This window comes from Globicephala melas, chromosome 8 (assembly GCF_963455315.2).
Source record: "Globicephala melas chromosome 8, mGloMel1.2, whole genome shotgun sequence".
Classification (NCBI taxonomy): domain Eukaryota; kingdom Metazoa; phylum Chordata; class Mammalia; order Artiodactyla; family Delphinidae; genus Globicephala; species Globicephala melas.
The window spans coordinates 50,219,677-50,244,801 of NC_083321.1; the positions used below are offsets into that span (position 1 = coordinate 50,219,677).

The following is a 25,125-nucleotide window of genomic DNA, read 5'->3' on the forward strand; positions in this document are numbered from 1 at the left end:
GGTGAACGTGTGGATTTCTGAATGAAAGCGTATGTAGACCCATGCCCTGGAGAACCCTTACCATTTGCTGAAGGAGAGCGGGGGAAGTACTGGGAGCTCCTCTTATCTGGGCTGGGGTAAGGGCTACTAGGAGGCTGGTCATACAGTGGCAGTAGAGGCAGGGAGCCGGGCAGCTTGGGGGAGGGAGAGATCTGCAGCAAAGGGAAGAGAGGTTACGAAGTGCTCACTTGAGGAAGGAGAGACCAGCAGGCTTCTCTGACTACTCCTGGCAAATTACTTTTCTTTGGAGCTAAGTTATGATTATTAACTTTCTTGGTCAGCCTCATTAGAAGCAAATGAGCCTAGAATAACCACCCCAACCCCCAGTTTTGTGTTGCATTTAACTTTTTCCTTCCACAGATCTCATTATACTACTGATTTTAGTTTATCTTAAACAGTTACCAAGTCAAACCATTCTCGAGAGTTCTATTGAAAACATACCAAATTAGTCAGTTCAGTGAAGAACAAAAAAAGGGACAAGTTGTATTTTTCAGTGAAGATAAAATAATTGGCTGAGTTTCTGACTTCCCCAGGTTCTGTAAATGTCACGCTAAGTGGTCACAATACCACACAGGCAAGATGGACAGACATGTTCCTTATGGTCCTGGACCTGCCAGGCCTGCTGTGACTGATCCGAATTAGAAGTTTCCCATAAAGACAAGGTTTGCTATGATGAGCTAAGCCTATGGAGCTCTGGCAGGCTCATCAGTTCTCTGAACAGGACTAGTAGGACCTGGGCTGGGCAGGGAGGCTCTGACAGTGTGAGGGAGAAAAAGAGCAAGCTAATATTTTTACTGCATAAACTAACCACAGAGACAATACATTCCCTCTCTGGTTTCTTTCTTTCTCTCCACCAAACCATTCTTTTGTATGTCACACACAATTTAGTATTTTCATTCCCCAATTCAGAGAACAGAATGTGGGAGAAGTGAGCTGTCATACAGCCATTGCACAAGAGCCTGACTGACAAGTCTCTGCTTCCCAAATTCAGTTTTGCAGAAACCCGGCAACCAAGGATTGGAGTGGTGAGGGTGAGGCCAAGACCACAGCCCACTTTTGCGTGGGTCAACAGACTCCTTGGGAGTCATTTTCTTTAAACATCTTTTAATTCAGCTTTCTCCCCCTGTTGTGCACCTGAATCTCTCGCATCCATGGAGTGTCACCATTTTCTGAGGCTGAAAGTTCTTCCACTAGCACTGATGGGAAAACTCCAATCCGCCCATTGAATTCCCCTTCCCAGAAGCCATCATCATCCTGGTTTTCTTTGTTCAAGATTCGGATGATTGCTCCCTCAGGAAAAGATAATTCATCATCTGTCTGGCCCTCGTAGTCATAAAGTGCTTTCACAAAACAGACTAGGTAGCAAGAGAGAGAAAAATGCAGTAAGAACACCGACAACCAGGTTACTTTTGCAGCCACCCCATGCACAAGTGACAACCAAAAGGCCATCGTACAGCTATAATTCTGTACTCACTGAAGATCAACTTTAGGGTTCTACTGTACAGAATAAACGTGACCAAATAAACATATTACAGAAAAGGAATAAAGTTGTGCTTTTTAACCTACTGAAGGCTGACTCCAGGGTAATACAGTTTAGGCCAAATGTGACCAAATAAAGAGTGCCTTGTTTCAGTCTTTACCACTGGCATCTCCGTTGAGGCTGCCTGAAACGAGTTCGGCCTCCGTGGAATTGCTGGATGTGTGTGACCGACTGTCCAAAGCAGCCAAGGACTGCAGCATGCTCAGCAGACTGTTCGAGGTGGGAAACTGTAGGTACTTTTCTGGTACATAACCCACTTGGCCGACTTTATTTCGAGCCTGAGTAAAAGACATGTGACAAAACAGGTTTGCACACACAATTTGGACAGGGTACAACAAGAACCAAAACAAACTCCTGAAAATGTCACAAGAAGGGGCGATATGAGCAAAGGAATATACCTTTACCCAGTCTTCCATATCTCCATCTTCAATCACTTCTAACACCTCATGTTCCTCAATGGTCAACTCATCTGGTTGAGAAGCCTGCAATGTAGGATGGTCATGGACAAAATTAAAAAGGTTAGATAAAGAGCAGATGTGAACTGATCATAACAAAAACTGGGGATCAAAATATTGAAATGATTTTGAAAAACGTATTGAACATAAAAATTTGAGTGTTGTAAAACTATCATAATGAGGTGAAGTTTTACTTTAAAAAACTGAACAAAATAAAGCCACAACAAAAACTGGAGAAACGGAATCCTCAAGAGGCAATCAGGTTCAGTGAACACAGCACTCTGCTGGAAGTAGAGGACCTGGGTTCTAGCTCCAGCTTATGTATCTATTGGTAAGTTATTCAACTTCTTGATGCCTCCATTTCTTCAAAATGACAATCCTGCCATTCTCGGGAAGATGGGGGAGTTAGTGTGGGATGAATAAGCACAGGACCATGATGATTTGGGAAGCACAAGCAAAGGAGAAAGCCGTGAATTAGAACTACACCAGAGGGCTACCATGGAGGTGCAGGCTGTGAAAATGCAAAGAGCTATGTACATGGATTGACTGATAGCTTGAGCAGTGCCTGGAATTTGTCTGGAATCACCGTAAAACAGTGGCCAAGAGAAGAAAATTGTAGGAGAGAAATGACTGATGCTCCAACTTAACTGTAGAGACTAGGCTGATCCACTTGTGTGCTTCTGCAGAAGTTGCTGTGATTTTTTTTTTTTTTTTTAATCCCTAACAGCAGGAGTCCACTAGCACCAGACACCTAAATACTACCCCTGAGGCAGTAGAATCTGAGAGCAAGCTCTCAGGGACTCTGCAGGGGGGTTGTAGAGAGAGACTTTGTGACTTTGTTTCATAAAGAGACTTGCCTGTCACATGTAACAGGAGGGGTCTGCGGACATCTTCTGGCTCTTAGTGAACAGCCTTAAAAGCTTTCCCCAAGTCCCAAGATTAGTTAAAACTACTGCTTTAGACCATATAGTTTTTCAGATCTCACAGTCTCAAAGTGTAAAATATCTCCAAATTACACAAGCAAAAGTAAGGCAAGACTCATTTCCAAAGACTCATTTCCTATTTCATGTACGTTTCATCAACCCAGATTCTGGATATTGCTATAATAGCTACTTGAGACAGAAAAATAGTATTGAAAATGGCTGACCAATCACAGAAATACTCCAGGACAGAATTTTAAGTAGATTACCTCTGATCTCAAAATATGAGGGAAAAAAAGCTCACTGATTTTTGATAGCTTTTCCAATAGAATTTTAAAAAAAATTTAATTTAATTTTTATACAGCAGGTTCTTATTAGTTATCTATTTTATACATATTAGTGTATATCTGTCAATCCCAATCTCCCAATTCATTCCACCACCACCACCAACCCCCTCCAATGGAATTTTTTCACTAATCTGAAACCACACTATGCCTTGAATATACCAGCAAAAGGCACCTACATAACAAATTCTGTGGCAAAACTTAAAAAGTTATCCAACACAACCAGATTTCAGTGTGTGTGATGGCAAAGCAGGAGGGTTAAGAACACCTTTAAATACAATGCTGCCCTTGTAAAAAAAAGTCATGAAGGTCCATGCGAGTTGTCCAACATTGTTATATAAGCAGACACTAGCTTGATCATACCATACCCAAGCAGTGACCAATTCTTCCACTTGACAAGGTCAGGTCCTTTGCATGACACTCAAAACCCTGTGGTCTCTTGATGCTTTGGCCCCAGCAAACCATTCCCTATTCTCTGAACATACCACGTTCTTTATTGTCTCTATGCTTTTATCAGGCTGTTCCTTCTTTCCAGCAGGCCCTGCTCCCTCTTTCCCATCTGGTGACTAGATTTAGATTACTGTGAGTTCAAGTCCAGCTTCAGTCTGTTTCTACAGGCAAGTGACCATAAGACCTTTTAGAGCCTCAGTTTTCTTTTTTATTCCTATTACAATGTAAGCTCCACGAGGGCAGAGATTTTTGTCTGTGTTCATCAATGCTATATCCCCAAGCCTAGAAAAGAGCACAGCATGGTACATAGAAGGTGCTCACGTACTGATATTTGTTGAATTAATGGGTTGGTTGATAATATCTTCCTTATAGGGTTATTGAAGGGATTAGAAAAAAATATATATATATGTATGATACCGGGCACACAGGACTTCATAAATGGTAGCTATTATTATTACTCATGATTTGATGCCAAGCTTATATGTTTTCCAAGACCACCCACAATGAGCTGGCTGCTTTTTCCTCCTTTTATTCTTAGAAGGCTTTGAGCATCCCTCTAACACTGACTACTGTGGCTCTCAAGTTAGTTGTTTGCACTTTTGCGCTTCCTATTAGAATGACTTACTTAAGGCAGGGAATGTAATTCTTCTCACTTATCCCAAGTAAAGACAGCAAGTAGTCAGTAAATAGTTATTAAATAAACACGTGGTCTCACACTACCTCATGAAGTCCTAATACGCAGTGGCAGCCAGGACCCCAGAAGCAGCCATGCCCTCCATTCCCACCACCATCTCTCTAAATTTCCTGTTTTCTTTTAAAACAATATGATTTTTCCTGATTACAAAAGTAATGCATGTTCACTGTAGAAAAGCTAGAAATATGTATAACTAAGACCTTAAGGTAGTACAATTTGGTATCTTACTTTTTGGACATATTTCTTCTTACATAAAAAACTCTAATATAATTTTCAATTATCTTCATAAAATTTTGTTATGGTTACATTATATGAATGGTTAATTTACTTAACTATTTCCTTATTGGACTGCCAACTTTGCTATTATAAAGTAGTACTATGATGAAAGAGCATTTTGTATCCAGAATGTTTTTCTGTATTGTGGGTCACTTTCTTAGGATATATAGTAGTAGGGACAAAGTTATGAGCATTTTTAAGGCTTTTGAAACTACTCCTTAAATTTAGCTTTTCTTTGTTCTCACCAGATTAACTTAGGCCTTCTTTGCTGGTCTGGACCATAGGAATCACAACTAGGCTTATAGAGACTAACTCCACTCTAATCTACCCTCTCTGGAATATCTATACCACGACCAGGGTTACCTTATTTAAAAGCCTAGTCTGATTTTAGGACACCCAATGGCTTCCTTCAGCCAGGATAAAAGCCAAACTCAGTCTGATCTACAGGTCTATCTGACATCTTTACTTCCAGCTGCTCTATTTCCCACACTTGATGCTCACACAACACTGAGTTTAACATTTCCTGAACACCCTATTATCTCATCAAACTGTGTCTCTGTATCTGCTGTTTGCTTATAAGGCTCTTTCCCTTCCCTACCTTATCACTGTAACTAGAAAGATCTTATTCATGACCCCACTGAAATGCTACCTCATCTGTAAAATTCCTCAGATGTAATAATCACTCAGATACCTAGGACCCTCTCTGTTTAAGGACCTTAAATTTTAATTCTGGAACTTCAAAGTAAATATAATACTGAGACGGAAGATAGGGAAACAATCCCAACCAAGTTTTATAAAATTTTAAAACACCTTACAAGTATCTCGGAAGATGACTTCAAATTTTCAAAAGGTTATCAAAACAGTTTACATTGGGAAAAACAAAATCCCAACCCTTTTAGAAAAGAGGAAGTATTGTTAACTTAAATATATAATAAAAGGATGTTAAATGAAAAAAAGTCTGGTAATCACTGATATTGAGGAGTAAATAATATCAGCTTTTGGCTCTCCAGGGATGGTGGCGGTAGGAGTGAGACTGTCCCATGTATGATTTAGATTCTCCTCAGACCCTTCCTCTGCTGTTGTCCCTTAAGCATGGCATTAACATGAAAGGAATTCATTTAAATTAGTGCCATTCATTAAAATGAAAGGGATTCATTTGTTCATGCCTTCCTTACATCATTCATTTATTCATTCCACAATTATTTCCTGAGGACCCACTATGTGCCAGGCACTGTCCTAGGTGCTGAAGACACATAAACAAGGTACACAGACATAGACAAGGTTTCTGCCTTCATGGACCTTTAGTGGACAGTCAGATAAAGAAGTATGAAAACAAACAACATTCAGTTTGATTGGTGATAGGTGCTATATAGTAAATAAATGAGGACAAAAGGGCAATGGGATAGAGTTGTGACTGGGGAGTTGGCTATGCATTTAGGTGGTCAGGGGAAACCTGAGGAGGCACTATTTGAGCTGAGCCTATATGAAGAGCAGTGGGTAGCCAACCAAGATTTGGGAAAAGACAGTTCCAGGTAGGGGAGCAGCAAGTGCAAAGCTGTCAAGTCAGAGAGGTGCGTAGTGCTTTTGAAGACTGAAAGGCAGCCAGAGTTGCTAACGTGTAGTGCATGGGCTGGGTGGGTTGGTCTGACATGAAGCTAAGGAGATTTGCAGGGGCCAGATCAATCTGAACATTATAGACCCTTGTGAAGAGTTTATTTTTCTTTGTGTGATGGAAAGCTTATAAAGGGTTTTAGGCAGGGGAATAAAATAACCTCCTATACATACTAAAGATAATTCTGGCTGCAGAGTGGAAAGTGGTAGACAAGTATGTTGGTAGACAAGTATGAAGAAGGGATACCAATTATTAGGGTTTTTTTCTTTTACAGTAATCAAAGCGATGGCCTAGACCAAGATGCGAAATGTGAATGGATTCAGGATATGTTTTGGAGGTGGACTCAACAGAACTGGCTAGTGATTGATGAAGGGAGTAAGGAAAAGAGAGGAACCGGGGAACTGAAACTCAATTTACTTTGAGTAAAAAGTTAATGGGAAAGCAGGGCAGGGGTGAGAGAGATTAAGAACTATTATACCAAATCAGGTTTGGAAGTTCAGGAATCTATTTATCCAGATCCTTGCTTAACCTGGAAACAAGAGGTGGTTATATTAAGGTTAGGAAAGGTGAAGTTTAACAAAACTGCTCTGTCAAGCAATTTTATTTTAATATCAATTTTGAGAACTATCGTAACGGAGGGTCTTGTGTCAGGCAATTGATAAGGGTAAGAGTTCTATTTACAGAAAATTTACTAGATGTCAGGCACTGTGCTAAATGCTTTGCTATAAAAGTGGTATCTCATTTAGTCTTCAAACTAGCCCTATAATATTATCCCCATAATATAGATAAGAAAACCGAGGCTCACAGAGACCAAGGGACTAGCGTGGTTATGTAGATCGTAAGTGTCAGAGACAGGATTTTAACCGAGGCAGTCTGACGTCAGAGCCTGGACTCTTTCCCATTATGTTATGTTGCCTCTAATATGAACTGAACACCAATTTTATGATAAGTACAGTATAAGAGGCTGGGTAGATACAGTTACTTGTATCTTCAGAGTTGTCACAATTTAATGTGAGAAGTATGTTAGAGAAATACAAACCTTATAGGAATAAACAACTTTGCAGGTGAGTGGATAATTTCTTAAGGTGCCAGAAGGGCTGGAACTGCTGTCATCAAAAACATCCATGTTGTCTTCAAACTCTTCTCCTTCTTCTCTTTCGGTATCTGCATTAAGCTAGGAAAAATCAGAAGCCATTGGCTAGCTTGCTTACTTCAAGAAAATGGATGAAAGCAGGAAAAACACTTAAAACCTAATTGTTTCAAAATGTTAATTTACTTATTCAACTGCACAAAGAAAAGTATCTGTTCTGTTCTCACTTGCATTTTTCATGTTATGAAAGGACAGAGTTTTTTTTTTTTTCGTTTTAAAACCAAGAGTCGGGCTTCCCTGGTGGCGCAGCGGTTGAGAGTCCGCCTGCTAAGGCAGGGGACACGGGTTCGTGCCCTGGACAGGGAAGATCCCACATGCCGCGGAGCGGCTAGGCCCGTGAGCCATGGCCGCTGAGCCTGCGCGTCTGGAGCCTGTGATCCGCAACGAGAGGCTGCGATAGTGAGAGGCCCGCGCACTGCTATGAAGAGTGGCCCCCGCTTGCTGCAACTAGAGAAAGCCCTCGCACAGAAACGAAGACCCAACACAGCCAAAAAATAAATAAACAAAAATGGACAAAGGACTTGAAAAGACATTTCTTCAAAGAAGATATACAAGTGGCCAACAAGCATATGAAAAGATGCTCAACATCACTAATCATTAGGGAAATGCAAATCAAAACCACAATGAGATACCACTTCACACCCATTAGGATGGCTATTATAAAAAAAACGAGGAATTGGGCTTCCCTGGTGGCGCGGTGGTTGGGAGTCCGCCTGCCGATGCGGGGGACATGGGTTCTTGCCCCGGTCCGGGAGGATCCCGCATGCCGCGGAGTGGCTGGGCCCGTGAGCCATGGCCGCTGAGCCTGCGCGTCCGGAGCCTGTGCTCCGCAACGGGAGAGGCCACAACAGTGAGAGGCCCGCGTACCGCAAAAACAAAAAAACAACAACAACGAGGAATTAAGTGTTGGTAAGGATGTGGAGAAACTGGAACACTCGTGCATGGCTGGTAGGAACGTAAAATGTGTAGCTGCTTTGGAAAATGGTATGATGGTTCCTCAAAAAGTTTAACACAGAATTACCATATAATCCAGCAATTTCACTTCTATTCTTTCAATTCTTTTCAATTTTAATTTCTATTCTATTCTTTCAATCCTTCCTCCCCAAAGAGTCTGAAAGCAGGAACATGAACAGATATTTGATTACCAATCTTCATAGCAGCATTATTCAGAATAGCCAAAAGGTAGAAGCAACCCAAGCATCCACTGAGATGAGGGGATGAACAAAATGTGGTATATGACAACAGAATATATTATTCAGCCTTAATAAGGAAGGACATTCTGACACATGCTACAACAGATGAACCCTAAGGACATTAATATTAAGTGAAATAAGCCAGTCACAAAAAAGATAAATACTGTATGACTCTACTTATATGAAGTACCTGAAGTAGTCAAATTTATAGAGACAGAAAGTAGAATGTTGGTTGTCATGGATTTAGGGGTTGGGGGACAGGGGAGTTATTTTTTAATTTTTTATTTATATTTATTTACGGCTGTGTTGGGTCTTTGTTGCACAGGGGCTTTCTCTAGTTGCGGCGAATGGGGGCTACTCTTCGTTGCAGTGTGCGGGCTTCTCAGTGCTGTGGCTTCTCTTGTTGTGGAGCACGGGCTCTAGGCGCACAGGCTTCAGTAGTTGTGGCATGTGGGCTCAGTAGTTGTGGCTCATGGGCTTTAGAGCGCAGGCTCAGTGGTTGTGGTGCACAGGCTTAGTTGCTCCGTGGCATGTGGGATCTTCCTGGACCAGGGCTTGAACCCATGACCACTGCATTGGCAGGCGGATTCTCAACCACTGTGCCACCAGGGAAGCCCCAGGCGAGTTATTGTTTAATTGGTATAGAGCTTCACTTTTGCAAGATGAAAAGAGTTCTGGAGATGGATAATAGTTATGGTTGCACAAAAATGTGAATGTACTTAATGCCACTGAACTTTGTATTTAAAAATGGTTTAAATGGTAAAGTTTATGTTATGTATATTTTGCCACAGAAAAGGGCACAGTTCCTTTTGAAATGTAGCACAAGGAAAATAATTTAACCCAGTTTCAATGTATATTACCCATCATAGCTAAAAGGCATATATTAATTAAAATCGAATTGAGTGTAAAAAATGTATTTGAGTATTGTCCATTATATTAAAATACAAATAATATTTATATGAGCATAAATATCTAACAGAGGTAGGCAAAGTAAGAAGAATAAAGACTGGAGAATAGAGGAGATTGGCTTGTTTTTTTATATACCTCTGAACTATAAACTATTAGAATAGGCATGTTTTACTTTTTATTTTTTTTAAATAAATTTATTTATTTATTTATTTTTGACTGTGTTGGGTCTTCAATGCTGTGTGCTGGCTTTCTTTTAGTTGAAGCGAGCGCGGGCTACTCTTCATTGCGGTGCGCAGGCCTCTCATTAAGGTGGCTTCTCTTGTGGCGGAGCATGGGCTCTAGGTGCGTGGGCTTCAGTAGTTGTAGCACATGGGCTCAGTAGTTGTGGCTCACGGGCTCTAGAGCGCAGGCTCAGTATTTGTGGCGCACGGGCTTAGTTGCTCTGAGGCATGTGCAATCTTCCTGGACCAGGGATCGAACCTGTGTCCCCTGCACTGGCAGGGGGATTCTTAACCACTGCACCACCAGGGAAGCCCCTGTTTTACTTTTTAGATTAAAAATCCAATAAAGAAGAAACAGAATAGGCTCAAAGGTTTCTTGGTTTCTAGCTACATATAAACACTTATTTGGCTACTTTTCCCTATGTTTAAACATGCAAAGGCACTAATGCTTACACATTAAGGATATAAGGAATGGAGAGTCAGAACTGGGCCTTACAGTAGAACAATTAATTAGAATACCAAATACCTACTATATGCTGAACACTAAACTAGGCTCTTAGATATGAAATGAAGGATGCTGTCTGCATTGCAGGAGTTCACAACCTAGAGTGGGAAATGAGCACAACCAAATGCTAAGTGCACAGAGGGCCCTGTGAATATGGAAAGGGTGAATTGAGAAGAAGGTCAGAGATTTCCTGAGATTCAATGAGTCAAAAAGTATAAGTTGCCTATAATGTCAAGTTCTACTCTTTATTGAGTTAATGTGATTTCTCTTGTGTAATTATCACTGACATTTTAAAAGACTCTCTTCACCTGCTATTTACCTAATAAAATTCTAAAGAACTGGGGGAAGGAGAGGGTTCCTGAAGAATAAATAGTACATACTTCTTGTCACATTTATTGCCTCCATTTCAAAGCCCCTGTAGTAGTCTCATTTATAACTATTACTGAAAATTCTCCACAGCTGAGTGCCTCACATGCCTTATCTTACAAATATTCATGTATGGTCAGTCAGATCAATGACAAAATAGACTCAAATCTTGACCTTTCAAATTATCTCAGGCTTACGATTCTATTATTTTCCAATAGGGTGTCATATAAAAGATGAGGTTCACATGCAGGAAACTGCCGTAAAACTAACTTAAACATATTTATATATACTTGGAAGACATTGCCTTTATATTCTAGTAAAGGTTATAGACATTACAAAAAAACAAAACAAAACAAAATACTCATACATCTATAAAAACTAAAATTAAAGCCAATGTGGGTAGAACATGTTTCCAAAAATATAGCATAAGGAATGTTAATATGTACTGTGCTTTGGCACTGGGAATCAATCCAATACACTTCATTTTGGCAACGTTGTTTGATACTAAACGTTCCTTTCTTTCTCCTTCATTTTGAGTTCATTTTTTGATTCTCATGGAAGGGACTGAAAGGTTGCAGTGACAGCAATAGGGGTCACTGCCACATGCTTTTGCATTGCTCTAGCAGCTTTCCAAAGTATGTCATCTCAGGACAATTTCTTCCTTTTTCCTCTTCCACCCTCTGTAACTTAGCTGTTGCAATGCCTTCTTGACCCAGCATTTCTAAAATCACATTCTTCCTGTTTCTTAACGACTGCTCACATCCCTTTTCCTTCCTGTCATCTGACAGAATTTTAATCAAAACTATTCTTTCTAGCTGTATTAATATTTTCCCTTTCTTAGATGTTATAAAATGCTTACTCTTATTGCAAGGGCAGAAAAGAACTTTTCCAAGTTGGTTTTAGTAGCTGACCTCCTGTATTCAGCAAAATTATCTCTGAAGGGCTTCATCAGCTTTATGGTCCCTGGATCTGACAGACTTGGGTTTGAATGCTGACTATGCCATTTACTTGCTATATGACCTTGGGCAAATTATTCGACTTCTCAACTTCAATGACCTCATCTCTATAATGAAAATAATTACTTCTTAACAGGTTATCATAAGGTTATCATAAGGATTAAGTGAGGCAATACTTAAACCCTTAACACATGCTTGGTACATAGGAGGTACTTAATACATCATTATTGTTTTTATGAGAAAAGGAGAATATAGATTAAAAAAATCTGGTGACATCCAGCACAGAGGAAGGCAGCTCCCTATAACTGGCCAGGAGAGCCTCTGAATTCCATCTAGACAGAAAAGTCAGCACAGTGAACATCATTCCAGACACAACACAAGTATATTATAAAAAATGATGTTGAAAATATCAGCAAAATGGATTTCTGTTTCCAGGCAAGATGGAATAATATTAGGGACCAGATTTAAACTCCTTCCAGAAACAACTAAAAAACTGTTCAAAATATATGAAAGAACAGTTTTCAAGACACTGGACATCATGTGATGAAAGTTAGTGATCTTTGGTGGATGCGAAACAATTTCCCCAACTTACTGTATGAAAAAAGTTTCCAAGCTGAGATATAGCAGGAGGGAACCCAAGAAAAGGATGGTGGTCTCCCTGAATTGAGGATATGGAACTGGGAATTCAGGAAGGTCAAAGTGGCTAGAGTTTGCTGGGTAGAGTAATGAAGAAATGCATAGAGAGAACTCTGGAAATCTGCAGAGGTCTCCCTCAAGTCTTCAGCTAAGTACTGATCAGCACATATATGTCAAGAACTACCTGAAGCCAGCAATAGAACCACCCAAAGGATTAGAGGGAACAATCCTCAGCATTCACATAGGTCTGGGAATATTTCCTATTCCCTCTTAACAGAGCAGAAAACCTCATAAGGCACAGGGCATCATGTAGGGAACTGAGAATATCAGTAAGGATACAGAAGACTTGAACAACACTATAAACCCACTTGACTTAATTGACATTTATAGAACATAACAGCTAACACCAGCAGATTATATATTCTTTTCAAGTACACATGGAACATTTACCAAGATATACCATATAATGGGCCACAAAACAAGTCTCAATAAATTTAACATGATTCAAGTATGTTATCTGACCACAATGGAAATAAATTATGTCATTAATAGAAAGGTATCTGTAAAATTCCCGAATATTTGGAAATTCAATAATACTTCTAAACAACCCATGAAACAAAGAAGAAATTAAAAGGCCAATTAGAAAATATTTAAAACTGAATGAAAATAATAACACAGTGTATCTGAATTTGTGTGGTATCTGAATTTGTGTGGTGGCGCTTAAGCAACATGTAGAGGAAATGTTTGTACCAAATACCTATATTGGAAAAGAAGGAAAGTCTCACATCAGTGACCTTAGCTTCCATCTTAAAGAATTAGGAAAGAGCAGGTTAAATCCAAATTAATCAGAAGAAAGGAAATAATAAAAACCAGAGCAGAAATCAATAAAATAAAAAACGGAAAAACAACAGGTAAAAAAGTCAATGAAATCAAAAGCTATTTTTCTTTTTGTGAAGATACATCAAATTGATAAACCTCTAGTAGGATGATCAGGGATAAAAAAGAGGAGACACAAATAAACAATATCAGGAATAAGAGAAGTGATGTCACTACAGATTCTCCAGACAATCAAAGAATAATAAAAAATATTATGAGCAACTTTATGCCAATAAATTTGGCAGCTTAAATGGAATTGACAAATTCTTTGAAAGATACCTATGATCAATGTCCATTCAAGAAGAATAAGTTGAATAACCCTATCTCTATTAAAGAAATTGCATTTGTTGTTTAAAAAACTCCCACAGGGGGCTTCCCTGCTGGCGCAGTAGTCGAGAGTCTGCCTGCTGATGCACGGGACACAGGTTCGTGCCCCGGTCCGGGAGGATCCCACATGCTGCGGAGCGGCTGGGCCCGTGAGCCATGGCCGCTGAGCCTACGCGTCTGGAGCCTGTGCTCCGCAACAGGAGAGGCCACAACAGTGAGAGGCCTGCATACCGCAAAAAAATAAATAAATAAATAAAATTTCTGCTCTTTGAAAGGCATTGTTAAGAAAATGAGAAGACAAGCCACAGACTGGGAGAAAATTATGTAAATCATCTATCTGATAAAGGATTTGTATCCAGAATATAAAAAGAACTCTCAAAATGCAATAAAAAGAAAACAAACAACCTAATAAAATATGGTTGAAAGATCTGAACAGACACTTCACTGAAGAAGATATACAGATGGCAAATAAGCATAAAAGAAGATGCTCAACATTATTAGTGAAATGCAAATTAAAACTACAATGATACACTACTGCACACCTATTAGAATATCTAAAATTAAATAGATTGACCATACTAAGTATTGGCAAGGTAGTGGAACAATTGGAACACTAGTACTCTATTGGAGGGAATGTAAAATGGTACAACCACTTTGGAAAACAGCCTGACAGTTCTTAAAATGTTAAACATATAGCCACTGTATGACCCAAACAAACATACATTCATAGCAGTTTTATTTGTAATAGCCCCAGACAACTCAAATGCCCATCATCAGGGTGAATGGATAAACAAATTGTGGTATATTCATACAACAGAATACTACTCAGCAATTAAAAGAAATGAACTATTGATACATGCAACAACATGGATGATACTCAAAATAATCATTCTGAGTGAAAGAAGTCAGACAAAACAAATTGTACACTTTTAAATATGTGTAATCTATTTTATGTCAATTATACCTCAGTGAAACTGTTAAAAATATCAGTAAAGCTTGGGAATTTTAATGACAACTGGCCACACAGTATTTGAAGATGCTATAAGACCATTAATTAGATAAAAATAGGGCAGTCAGTGATTCACCAGATGCTTAAAAGAAAAAAAGGAATAAAATGCATAGCAATTGAAATGAATCATGATAAAGGTTAGAGGAATAAAGGGTCATCCACAGAGTAAGAAAGTATAGTAAAAAGCAGTGCTTTAGAGGCAGGGATATCTGGGTTCTAATCCCAGCTCTCTCCACTTACTAGCTGTATACTGTTGGGTGAGACAGTTAATTCTTCTAAATCTATCTTCTCATCTATAAATACATTCAGGATGGTTGTGATCATTAACTGAAATAATGTATGAATGTGCCTGACATGGAACCTAGTACAGAATAGATGCTTTACCAATGTGAATTCCCTCCTTTTGGTAGTATTTTAAGCTTAGTTGGTAGAACTGGAGTAGACAACTTATCTTGAGGTTCAGATTAATATTTCTGAACATGTAATATATGTAAGGATCTGTGTCAGGTACTTTACTTGTTATTATGGCTATGGAGAAAGTCAAAGAACATAACACAGCTAGAGACACTTCTCTTAGAAGTGAAATGCTCTACATTTTTTCAATGTCCTACTTTGGTCTTGGCTGTCAGTAAGTGAGAGTGGTTCCCTCAATCTGTGTACACCATTTCAACAGACATTATAGGTAATTCCCAGCACCTAGCAAAGGGTCTCATGAGCAGTGCAGGCTCAATACATGCTTACTGAATTGAATTAAACTGATGTTACTGGGAATGTGAAATGTTAGTTTCATTAAAAGTGTGGACATTTTGAGTATGGAGTTTAGTCCAATAAAAAGATGACTGCCCATTTGGAAATACAGTAAATATAAAAGCAATTGAAGATTGTTGTGTGTTCCATTATTTTCTGCAGTTTACATTTATTTCATTACAAAAATCCATTGTTTCTTTCTTTGGGATTTAGCTCAAGCCAACAAACAGATTTTTGTATTACAAAAACAAAGCCTGCTGGATGCAAGGACTATAAGGCATTATTGAGGCAGATGGGAACCAAACTAGCATCCTAAAGGTTTAAAATCTTTATTCTTGTCTTTCAAACACATATTCAACATGGTCTTCATAATGAGTAGAGTCAGAACTTCTTTCTTTTATTTTTTTTAAAATGATTTAAAAAAAATATTTATTTATTTAATTATTTGGCTGCACTGGGTCTTAGTTGCGGCACACGGGATCTTCGACCTTTGTTGTGGCATGCAGGTTCTTTAGTTGCGGCATGCAAACTCTTAGTCGCGGTCTGCGAACTCTTACTTGTGGCATGTATGTGGGATCTAGTTCCCTGACCAGGGATCAAACATGGGCCCCCTGCACTGGGAGCACAGAGCCTTAGCCACTGGACCACCAAGGAAGTCCCCTAGAATTTACTTCTATGCAACTCTGCAAAATGCTCATATACTTAGGGAGGCTACACAACAGAGTAATTGTCCGGATGCCTTGGCATGGTAGTTGGGGGAAGTGGCTGAAGACAAGGAAGTTATGTAAACACTGTCAGCTATAGTTTGAGAATCTAAGGAGGAAAAAAAGAGCAGAAAGAACAAAAATAAACCAACCTCAAACTAAAAATCTCTGACGCAGTAGTTCTACTTCTAAGAACATACCTTACAGAAAAAATCCCCAACATGAAAAAAATGCATACAAATGTTTTTTTTTTTGTTTTTTTGTGTTTTTTTTGCAGTACGTGGGCCTCTGACTTGTGGCCTCTCCCATTGCGGAGCACAGGCTCCGGATGCGCAGGCTCAGCGGCCATGGCTCACGGGCCTAGCCGTTCCGCGGCATGTGGGATCTTCCCAGACCGGGGCACGGACCCATGTCCCCTGCATCGGCAGGCAGACTCTCAACCACTGCGCCACCAGGGAAGCCCCCATACAAATGTTTTAAAGAGTATTATTTAGAATATGCGGAGGCAATCTAAATATTAAACCTAAAGAGAACAGTTAAGTGAACACATTCCTGATGGAATACTATAGGCATGAAAAGGATGATTATGAAGATCAACCATCAATATGGAATGTTAAATAAAAATATACAAAATTAACTTTATTATGATAAATATGTTCAAAAAGGAATAGTAGAAAGAGGAAGGAATTCCATCAAGTTGCTAACAGTGGTGTTATAAGGATGGAGCTTTTGTCATTTTTTCTCTACTGTACTTCCTAATTTTTTATTATCTAGTTATATAACTCTTTCTACTCTACAATTAACATAATTTCAAAATTAGGTTGTAAACTGGGTATGGGTTTTTGAGTAAGAGAAGGCAAGAAAATAAGAGAAGGAAAGGCCCAGAGACCAACCTGGGTGTGGGGGCAACGTCAGTTATGCAGTGGAGGGGTCACCCCCACACCCCAAATCTCAGTAGGGGCAGGTCAGAGTTGCACAGCATGAAGGGTCACCCCCAAATCTCAGGTTCAGGGTCAGTGCAGGGCCTGTTTTCATCAGTGCGAGAAAGAAGGGGTCCTCCACTGACAGAACCGGTTAGAGGCCCGGCAAGAAGAAATGATTTCAAAACCAAAACTTAAAAAAAAAAAACAACCAAAAAACGTTAGAAGACGGATAGGAACGGCCGGAGGTGAAGGAACGAGGGCAAGTTCTTCAGCCAGAAGCCCCACGAGATTCTGTTGAATGAAAAACCGTGTTGATCGCAAAGCAACTAACTCAGGTTCACGTAAACCAGCTCCCAAACTTGTTTTGAACTTGCACTGCACCCGCATTTGCTGTACAATTAAAACAGCCCTATCAGTACTCCTATTCCGAGAATATGGAGATGAAGAAAAAACAAGAAATTCTGGTAGAGGTTGCATTATTTAAAATACTGACTTACAAAACTGCACTTGGCTTTTCAAGTCCTGGTGCTCTAAATGCAAGGGTTGATTCTCTCAAGTTCCTCACCCTGTGCCCCCCCAAGATACAATTCTAAGACTGGCAAAAAAAAAAAAAGAAAATAAGAGAAGGGAGGGATGAGTGACAGAAGGGGTGACTGGGTCACTAGCAGCAATCCAATCATAGGAAGCTGTATGTAGACTCTGGTTAACCATCAACTGAATAATTGTATCAGTAGAATGCTCTCCGTTTAAAAAAAATTGCTATATTCTGTGTTTTTTTCCTTCCCAATCCTATATTCTGTACCACAGCATAATACAGAAGGCAAAGAGTTAATACTCGAGTAAATATAGTTCTATCCTTATTCTATAAGGTAAACAGACTCTATATTTTTAAAACACTTATCTTCTATAGGGTACTTTACACTAGTAATGTCTAACAGTACTATTAACCATGTTTTCCAGATGGAAGGGAATTCTAAACCTGATGACTAATGCTTTTGTTGGCATCTATAATGGAAGAAATAATTTGGCCCTCAGAATGTGTATTTATGCTCCCTGCCCCTCGCCAGCCAGCTGTCAGTATGAAGAGATACAAATCCCTCTAAATTATTTCAGGGCTGTCCTTTAAAATCAGGTTAAATAAATATTGGGATTTCATTAAACTATTTTATGCCTACACTTTTCCTTTATTTATATTGTTATATCCCTCAGCCGAAAGTGGGAAGACACAGGCTCCGTAAGAGCGACTAGAGGGAAGAAAGAGTGGAATGGGATTGCAAAACGCTCCTTTCACAGAGGATGACATGTCTCTAGATGAGCTGCTGTTTTGGGAAAGTTGTCAAAAATACCCAATTTATTCAACTCTTACAACCAGACTGTACTACTCACTGCCAGACACTATACTAGGGACATCTCCTTCATTTCCTTCCTTCATACTCAGAAGCTTTTCTTTATCTCAAGCTTTTCTTGAAGAATTTTAAAATTCTTCAAGGACTATCTTTAATGACATTTCCTTCATGAGGCAAACTTCTCTCCTCTTTTTCTAGCTGGTATAGGCAAACCTTGGAGTATTATGGGTTTGGTTCCAGACCACCGCAGTAAAGAGATTATCACAAGTGAGTCAAACTAATTTTTTCGTTTCCCAGTGCACATAAAAGTTATGTTTATACTATACTGTAGTTATTAAGCATGCAATACCATTATGTCTAAAAAAATTTACATACCTTAAGAAATACTTTATTGCCAAAAAATGCTAACCATCATCTGAGTCTTCAGCAAGTCGTAATCTTTTTGCTGGTGGAGGGTCTTGCCTCGATGTTGATGGATGCTGACCGATCAGGGTGGTGGTTGCTGAGCGCTGGGGTGGCCGTGGCAGTTTCTTAAAATAAGACAGCACTGAAGTTTGCTGCATTTATTGACTCTTCCTCTCATGAACGATTTCTCTGTAGCATGCAGTGCTATTTCGTAGCATTTCACCCACAGTAGAACTTCTTCCAAAACTGGAGGCAAACCTCTCAAACCCTGATTTATCAACTAAGTTCATGCAATAGTCTAAATCTTTTGTTGTCATATCAACAATCTACAACATCGTCACCAGGAATAGATTCCATCTCAAGAAACCACTTTTTCAAAAAAATTTAATTTAATTAATTTTATTTTTTTGGCTGCGTTGGGTCTTCATTGCTGCGCATGGGCTTTCTCTAGTTGTGGCGAGCAGGGGCTACTCTTCGTTGCGGTGTATGGGCTTCTCATTGCAGTGGCTTCTCTTGTTGCGGAGTGGGGGCTCTAGACACACGGGCTCCAGTAGCTGCAGCACGCAGGCTCAGTGGTTGCGGCATGTGGGCTCTAGGGTGCACGGGCTCAGTAGTTGTGGTGCACAGGCTTATATGCTCCACGGTATGTGGGACCTTCCTGGACCAGGGTTGAAACCTGTGTCCCCTGCACTGGCAGGTGGATTCTTAACCTGTGTCCCCTGCACTGGCAGGGAAGTCCCAAGAAACCACTTTTTTTGCTCATCCATAAGAAGCAACTCTTTATCCATTGAAGTTTTATCATGAGATTGCAGCAATTCAGTCACATCTTCAGGCTCCACTTCTAATTTTAGTTCTCTTGCTATTTCCACCACATCTGCAGTTACTTCCTCCACTGAATTCCTGAATCCCTCAAAGTCATCCATGAGGATTGGAATCAACCTCTTCCAAAGTCCTGTTCATACTGAAATTTTGACCTCTTCCCATGAATCATGAATGTTCTAAATAGCATCTAGAACGGTGAATCCTTTCCAAAAGGTTTTCAGTTTACTTTGCCTAGATCCATCAAAGGAATCACTATCTATGGCAACTATAGACTTATGAAATGTATATCTTAAATCATAAGACTTGAACATCAAAATTACTCCTTGATCCATGGGCTACAGAAGGGATATTGTGTTAGCAGGCATGAAAACAACGTAAGTCTCACTGTACATCTCCATCAGAGCTCTTTGGTGACCAGGTGCATTGTCAATGAGCAGTAATATTTTGAAGGCAATCTTTTTTTCTGAGTAGCAGATCTTAACAGTGGGCTTAAAATATTCAGAAAACCATGTTGTAAACAGATACACTGTCATCCAGGCTTTATTGTTACATTTACAGAGAATAAGCAGAGTAGATTCAGCGTAATTCTTAAGGGCCCTAGGATTTTCAGAATGGTAAATGAGCACTGGCTTCAACTTAAAATCATCAGCTTCGTTAGCCCCTAACGAGAGAGTCAGCCTGTCCTTTGAAGTTCTGAAGCCAGGCATTGACTTCTCTCTAACTATGAAAGTCCTAGATGGCATCTTTTCCCACAATAAGGCTATTGTGTCTACACCGAAAATCTATTGTTTAGTGCAGCCACCTTCATTAATGGTCTGAGCTAGATCTTCTGGATAACTTGTTGTAGCTTCCACATCAGCACTTGCTGCTTCACCTTGCACTTTTATATTATGGGACTGTTTCTCTCTTCAAACCTCATGAACGAACCTCTGCTCGCTTCCAACTTTTCTTCTGCAGCTTCCTCACCTCTTTCAGCCTCCACAGAGTTAGGGCCTTGCTCTGGATTAAGGCTTTGGCTTAAGGGGATGTTGTGGCTGGTTTGATCATCTGTCCAGACCTCTAAAACTTCTTCTCTACCAGCAATAAGGCTTTTTTGCTTTCTTATCATTCATGTATTCACTGGAGTAGCACTTTTAACTTCCCTCAAGAACTTTTCCTTTGCATTCACAACATGGCTAACTGTGGCTCAAGAGGCCTAGCTTTTGGCCTATCTTGGTTTTCAACATGCCTTCCTCACTAAGCTTAATCATTTCTAGCTTTTGATTTAAATTGAGAGATGTGCAACTCTCCCTTTCACTTGAACACTTTGTAGGTTATTAAGTGGCCTAATTTCAATATTGTTGCATCTCAGGGTATAGGGAGGCCAGAGAAGAGGGAGAGAGACAGAGGAATGGCTGGTTGGGGGAGCAGTCAGAACACACACAACATATATCAATTAAGTATCCCAATGGGTAAGATTCATGGTGCCCCAAAACACTACAGTAGTAACATCACAGATCACTGATCACAGATCACCATAACAAATATAATAATAATGAAAAAGGAAACCTTCACTTCATTAAAAAATGCAATTATTTGTGAAGTGCAATAAAATGAGGTATATTAAGCTTTTCTGATAGCATTTCACAAAATCATGAGATTTTGGAGCTGGAAGGGATCTTAGAATCTCTGAAACCCAGAGACTTTTTCCAAGGTGTGTTGATGAGTTAGGAGTTAGCAATTCGAGTTTGCTACACAATAGCTCAGTCATACACTGCCATGTATTGTTAAGATCCATAAAAATCTGTCTGCTCTACCAGCTTGTAAGCTCTTTGAGGAGAAAGACCAAGTCATCTCCAATTTGCCCAGGAAGTAGGCACATAAGTGATAAGTGCCTACCCAGTTGATTTAGTTAGAAAAGGTGCTAGTCTGAGGAAAATCATGTGTTTGATTGGTTGCCAACAGTACTGCTGAAGAAGCCAAAAGCACGAATGTGCCTGGAATTTGCCATCGTCATAAGTTCTGTTCAATAGAATAACCTGAATTAGATGGAAATTGTGACTTTTAAAAGATGCAACAGTAAGAGACATTCCATGAGACAGAGCAACTCTGCTGTACTAGAAACAGGGCAAGTTCTTCTAACCCCAAAGTTATGTGGGTGATATGTGCTTATTACCCCCAGTTAGATTACCATTAATAGTGAAATAAAAATAAACCTTCAATAGATTGTTTTTCCTTCATATGCACACCCACACACAATCCTTTTTAAATATGCAAGTGTATTCTCATTAGAAAATCAGAATGCTATGTGAAAAAACTGATAAAACTTCCAGGAATGTTCTTAAACTTTGGCCAATTTCTCTAGCAAGGATTCCTTTTATTTGAAAGGCACAAACAATGAAGAGGCACTACGGATACAGTGGAAATTCGGAAGATTAGAGTTTTAGCTTTTAGTTTGCTACATTCCATCTATCTATCAATTCATTCTCTGTCCTTCAACAGACATTTATTGAGTACCTACTATGTGCCAGGTACTTTGCTGTGCAGAGCAGTGAACCAGGTAGGCATGGAAATTACATTCGAGAGAAGATAGACAATAAACAAAAGAAAAGAAGAAGACAAGTATAGATTGTAATAAATGCCATATGGAAATAAACTGGATGAGAGAGGATAATGGGTAGGGAGAAAGCAGCAGAAAATACTTTAGTTTGACCAGGGAGGCATTATATATCTACCTATGTAGTATCAGGCAAATCACTGAACTTTTCTGATACTCAGATCTCCAGGATGAAAAACTAAGGTTGAACTGGATGACATCAGAGTGGAAAAAGCCCTGGATTTGGAGGAAGAAAACTTAAGCTTGAGTTCTGGCTTTGTTTGTAAAACTATACCTGCAGCACTGTCTCCCTGATGAAAGATACTGTGAGCAGAGTGTGACAGCCCTTGTGAACTAAACAGACTAAGCCACAGACTGTGTTCCTTTCCCTTCTTTACAATTGTTTACAACTCCCTGGATGTTTATTTTCATTACCCTGGGAAGACCTCTGAAAACTCTGGAAACATCAGACTAAAAGTTTTATCCTGCTACCTCCAGACAAGAAACATATCTACTTCATGAGTGGGATAATGATAAAGCTACTAGTGATAACATACTTTTCACTGCACATTTTAAGAAAAGCACTATTTTTTTCTTCTCGCTTTCCTGCACTAAATTTAACTCAATTAGTGACAGACTAAAGGAAAAAACCCCAAACCATTAGCAAAACCATTATTTTTTCTTTAAAATTTTGGCCATTATCAAGTTTGGCTACATAGTCAAAGAATAGCATCCTGCAGTGAAGTCAGCCCATCGTATCCAAGAAGAGAAACCGTACCGAGTGCAACGTTCCATTATTGGTCACTGCAGGAAGGCGGGCCCATCGCTCATTTTCCAGTTCTTCCATCACTTGGTTCATTGCACTCTTTAGCCATGTGTCCACGGAAACACCAATCTGCTTTAGTAGGTCCAGCCGGGCTTCAGCTTTCAACTTAATTATCTAAGAAAACCAAGAAAATGGTCAGAAATCAGAGCATTTTTTCCTCAAATTGATTGTTTTTAAGTTACTCCTGATTTATTAATTAGAACAATCTTGATGTTCATTAGCAATTCTTCCTTGTCATAGATGTTAATTTTTCACTTGGCAAGAGGGAGAGAGGAACAGGGGAAGAAGGGAAGAGGGAAGGGAACACAAGAACAGGAATCAGAGCTTGCTGACAATGGAAAAAGGCACACTTGCATTTTGACAAGTTACATCAAATATAACTTATCAAAAGGAAGATGTTAATGCACCATAAAGTCTGCTTTCCTTTCCTTTTAATAAGGCTACGCCTCAGAACATACCAAAATTTAGCATTTTCAACGGCCTTCTAACCCATTTCCTGGACTTTCTCTTCTCTTTAATCCATCTTTTACAAGTCTACGAATGATCGCATCAGTCACTTCCCTGCTTAAAAACTTCCACAATTCCTGACTGCCTACTGAGTACAGATTTTATATTAAATTATGATGCAGCTGTCAGAAACAGAAGATATTGAGAATAAAAAGTTCCTGTGCTCCAAATTCAAGAAAAGGAAACACTGTCTGTTTTTTGGCTCTTGTTCCAAGCCATAAGCAAGTAATCATAGAATTAGTTTAAACCTGTCCCAATCAAACAGTAACTGCTTTACTCCAATAGCCATGCCTCTGAGTCAGCCAATCTGTGACAGCCCCAAGCTTCTGCAAGGCAGCCAATCAACCACAGCCTCACTCCAGTAATCATCAGCAGTTAAGCTTCCACTCCTGCTTCCAACAGTCCATCAATCCCTACACACCAGTTAAAAGCTAGTCTGTAACACATGCCCAGTTTTGAAAATCTGCCAATCCCTGAAATCCACACTTCTCAAAACTCTTTGCATTGGTTCTACTTTGTCAGAAAGATTGTATTTTGTAAGTATCATTCTCTTTTGTTTTAGCAAGTACTAAACTCAGCTTCATTCTTCCTCATATTAGAGTGGTTGTCTCTTCCTTCAACATTTGAAGGCTCCACTGAGATAATTTTGAGGACCTTCACTTCATGGCCTTCTGTGGACATCCTGGACAAACAAGTATGCTCACTGAGCCTTTCTGGTATGCGATTCTGATCACTCTCTGGATTCTCTGCTGAGGGAGTTTGTATCAAAAAGGATCTGACATCTGACTTGTTTCACTGAGCTCTCATTGCTGAATTTATATTGTATTCCTAAGATTTTAAAATGAGATAAAGGGACTTCCCTGGTGGTCCAGTGGTTAAGATTCTGCCCTTCCACTGCAGGGGGCACGGGTTTGATTCCTGGTTGGGGAACTAAGATCCCACATGCGGCATGGTGTGGCCACACACACACAAAGAGACAAATTCATATTACATAAAATTCACCATCTTAGTCATTTCCAAGTACACAATTCAATGGTTTTGGATATCATATAGACCTTTATATAAAGTTTTTGGCTTGCAGGCACACTATTTGGTAAACGGTCTTGTAAAAATCTTATTCTTCTAATAATTTTTTTTGGTAACAACTTTACTGAGATGAAGTGCACATATCATACAATTCACCCATTTAAAGTGTATAATGCAATTGGCTTACAGTATATTCACAGATATGTGCAATTATCACAATTTTATTTTTTTTAACTTTTTATTTTCTATTGGAGTATAGTTGATTAACAATGTTTGTGATAGTTTCAGGTGTACAGCAAAGTGATTCACTTATTCATATTCATGTATCTATTCTTTTTCAAATTCTTTTCCATTTAGGTTGTTACATAATATTGAGCAGAATTCCCTGTGCTATACAGTAGGTCCTTGTTGGTTATCCATTTTAAATATAGTAGTACAATTTTAGAATATTTTAATCATCTCCAAAAAAAAACCCATATCCTTCAGTTATTGCTCCCTTATCACTTATTCCCTGTAGCCTATGGGACCACTAATCTACCCTTTCTCTCTATAGATTTGTCTATTCTGAACATTTAATATAAATAGAACCATACAATATATGGTGTTTTGTGTCTGGCTTCTTTTACTTAGCATAATGTTGTTGAAGTTCATCCATGCTGTAACATGTATCAGTATTTCATTTCTTTTTATGGATACTGTGGGTAGAACACATTTTGTTTATCCATTTGTCAGGTGATGGGTTGTTTCAACTTTTCAGCTAATATGA

The 25,125-nt window shown here is 39.3% G+C and overlaps 2 protein-coding genes across 6 annotated transcripts in view; one reads left to right on the forward strand and one right to left on the reverse strand.

The window, feature by feature from the left end:
• The window catches only part of ATG16L2 (autophagy related 16 like 2), a 33,761-nt gene extending 24,024 nt beyond the window's left edge, over positions 1 to 9,737 (forward strand). The window contains exon 19 of the mRNA XM_060303662.1: positions 2 to 9,737. Coding sequence (XP_060159645.1) covers positions 2 to 5 — 4 coding nt within the window. The 3' untranslated portion in view covers positions 6 to 9,737. The remainder of the gene's footprint in view (position 1) is intronic.
• FCHSD2 (FCH and double SH3 domains 2) overlaps positions 1 to 25,125 on the reverse strand; it is a 300,576-nt gene that overhangs the window by 4,707 nt on the left and 270,744 nt on the right. For 4 of the 5 annotated variants that reach the window (XM_030836180.3, XM_030836179.3, XM_060303660.2 and 1 more), the window contains 6 exons: positions 22,779 to 22,940; positions 7,370 to 7,504; positions 1,978 to 2,061; positions 1,680 to 1,857; positions 1,174 to 1,394; positions 62 to 191 (listed from right to left, as the gene is read on the reverse strand). In XM_030836180.3, coding sequence (XP_030692040.2) covers positions 62 to 191; positions 1,174 to 1,394; positions 1,680 to 1,857; positions 1,978 to 2,061; positions 7,370 to 7,504; positions 22,779 to 22,940 — 910 coding nt within the window. Of the gene's footprint in view, positions 1 to 61; positions 192 to 1,173; positions 1,395 to 1,605; positions 1,858 to 1,977; positions 2,062 to 7,369; positions 7,505 to 22,778; positions 22,941 to 25,125 lie in introns of those variants that run through there. The other variant, XR_009564908.2, reaches the window with a different exon arrangement.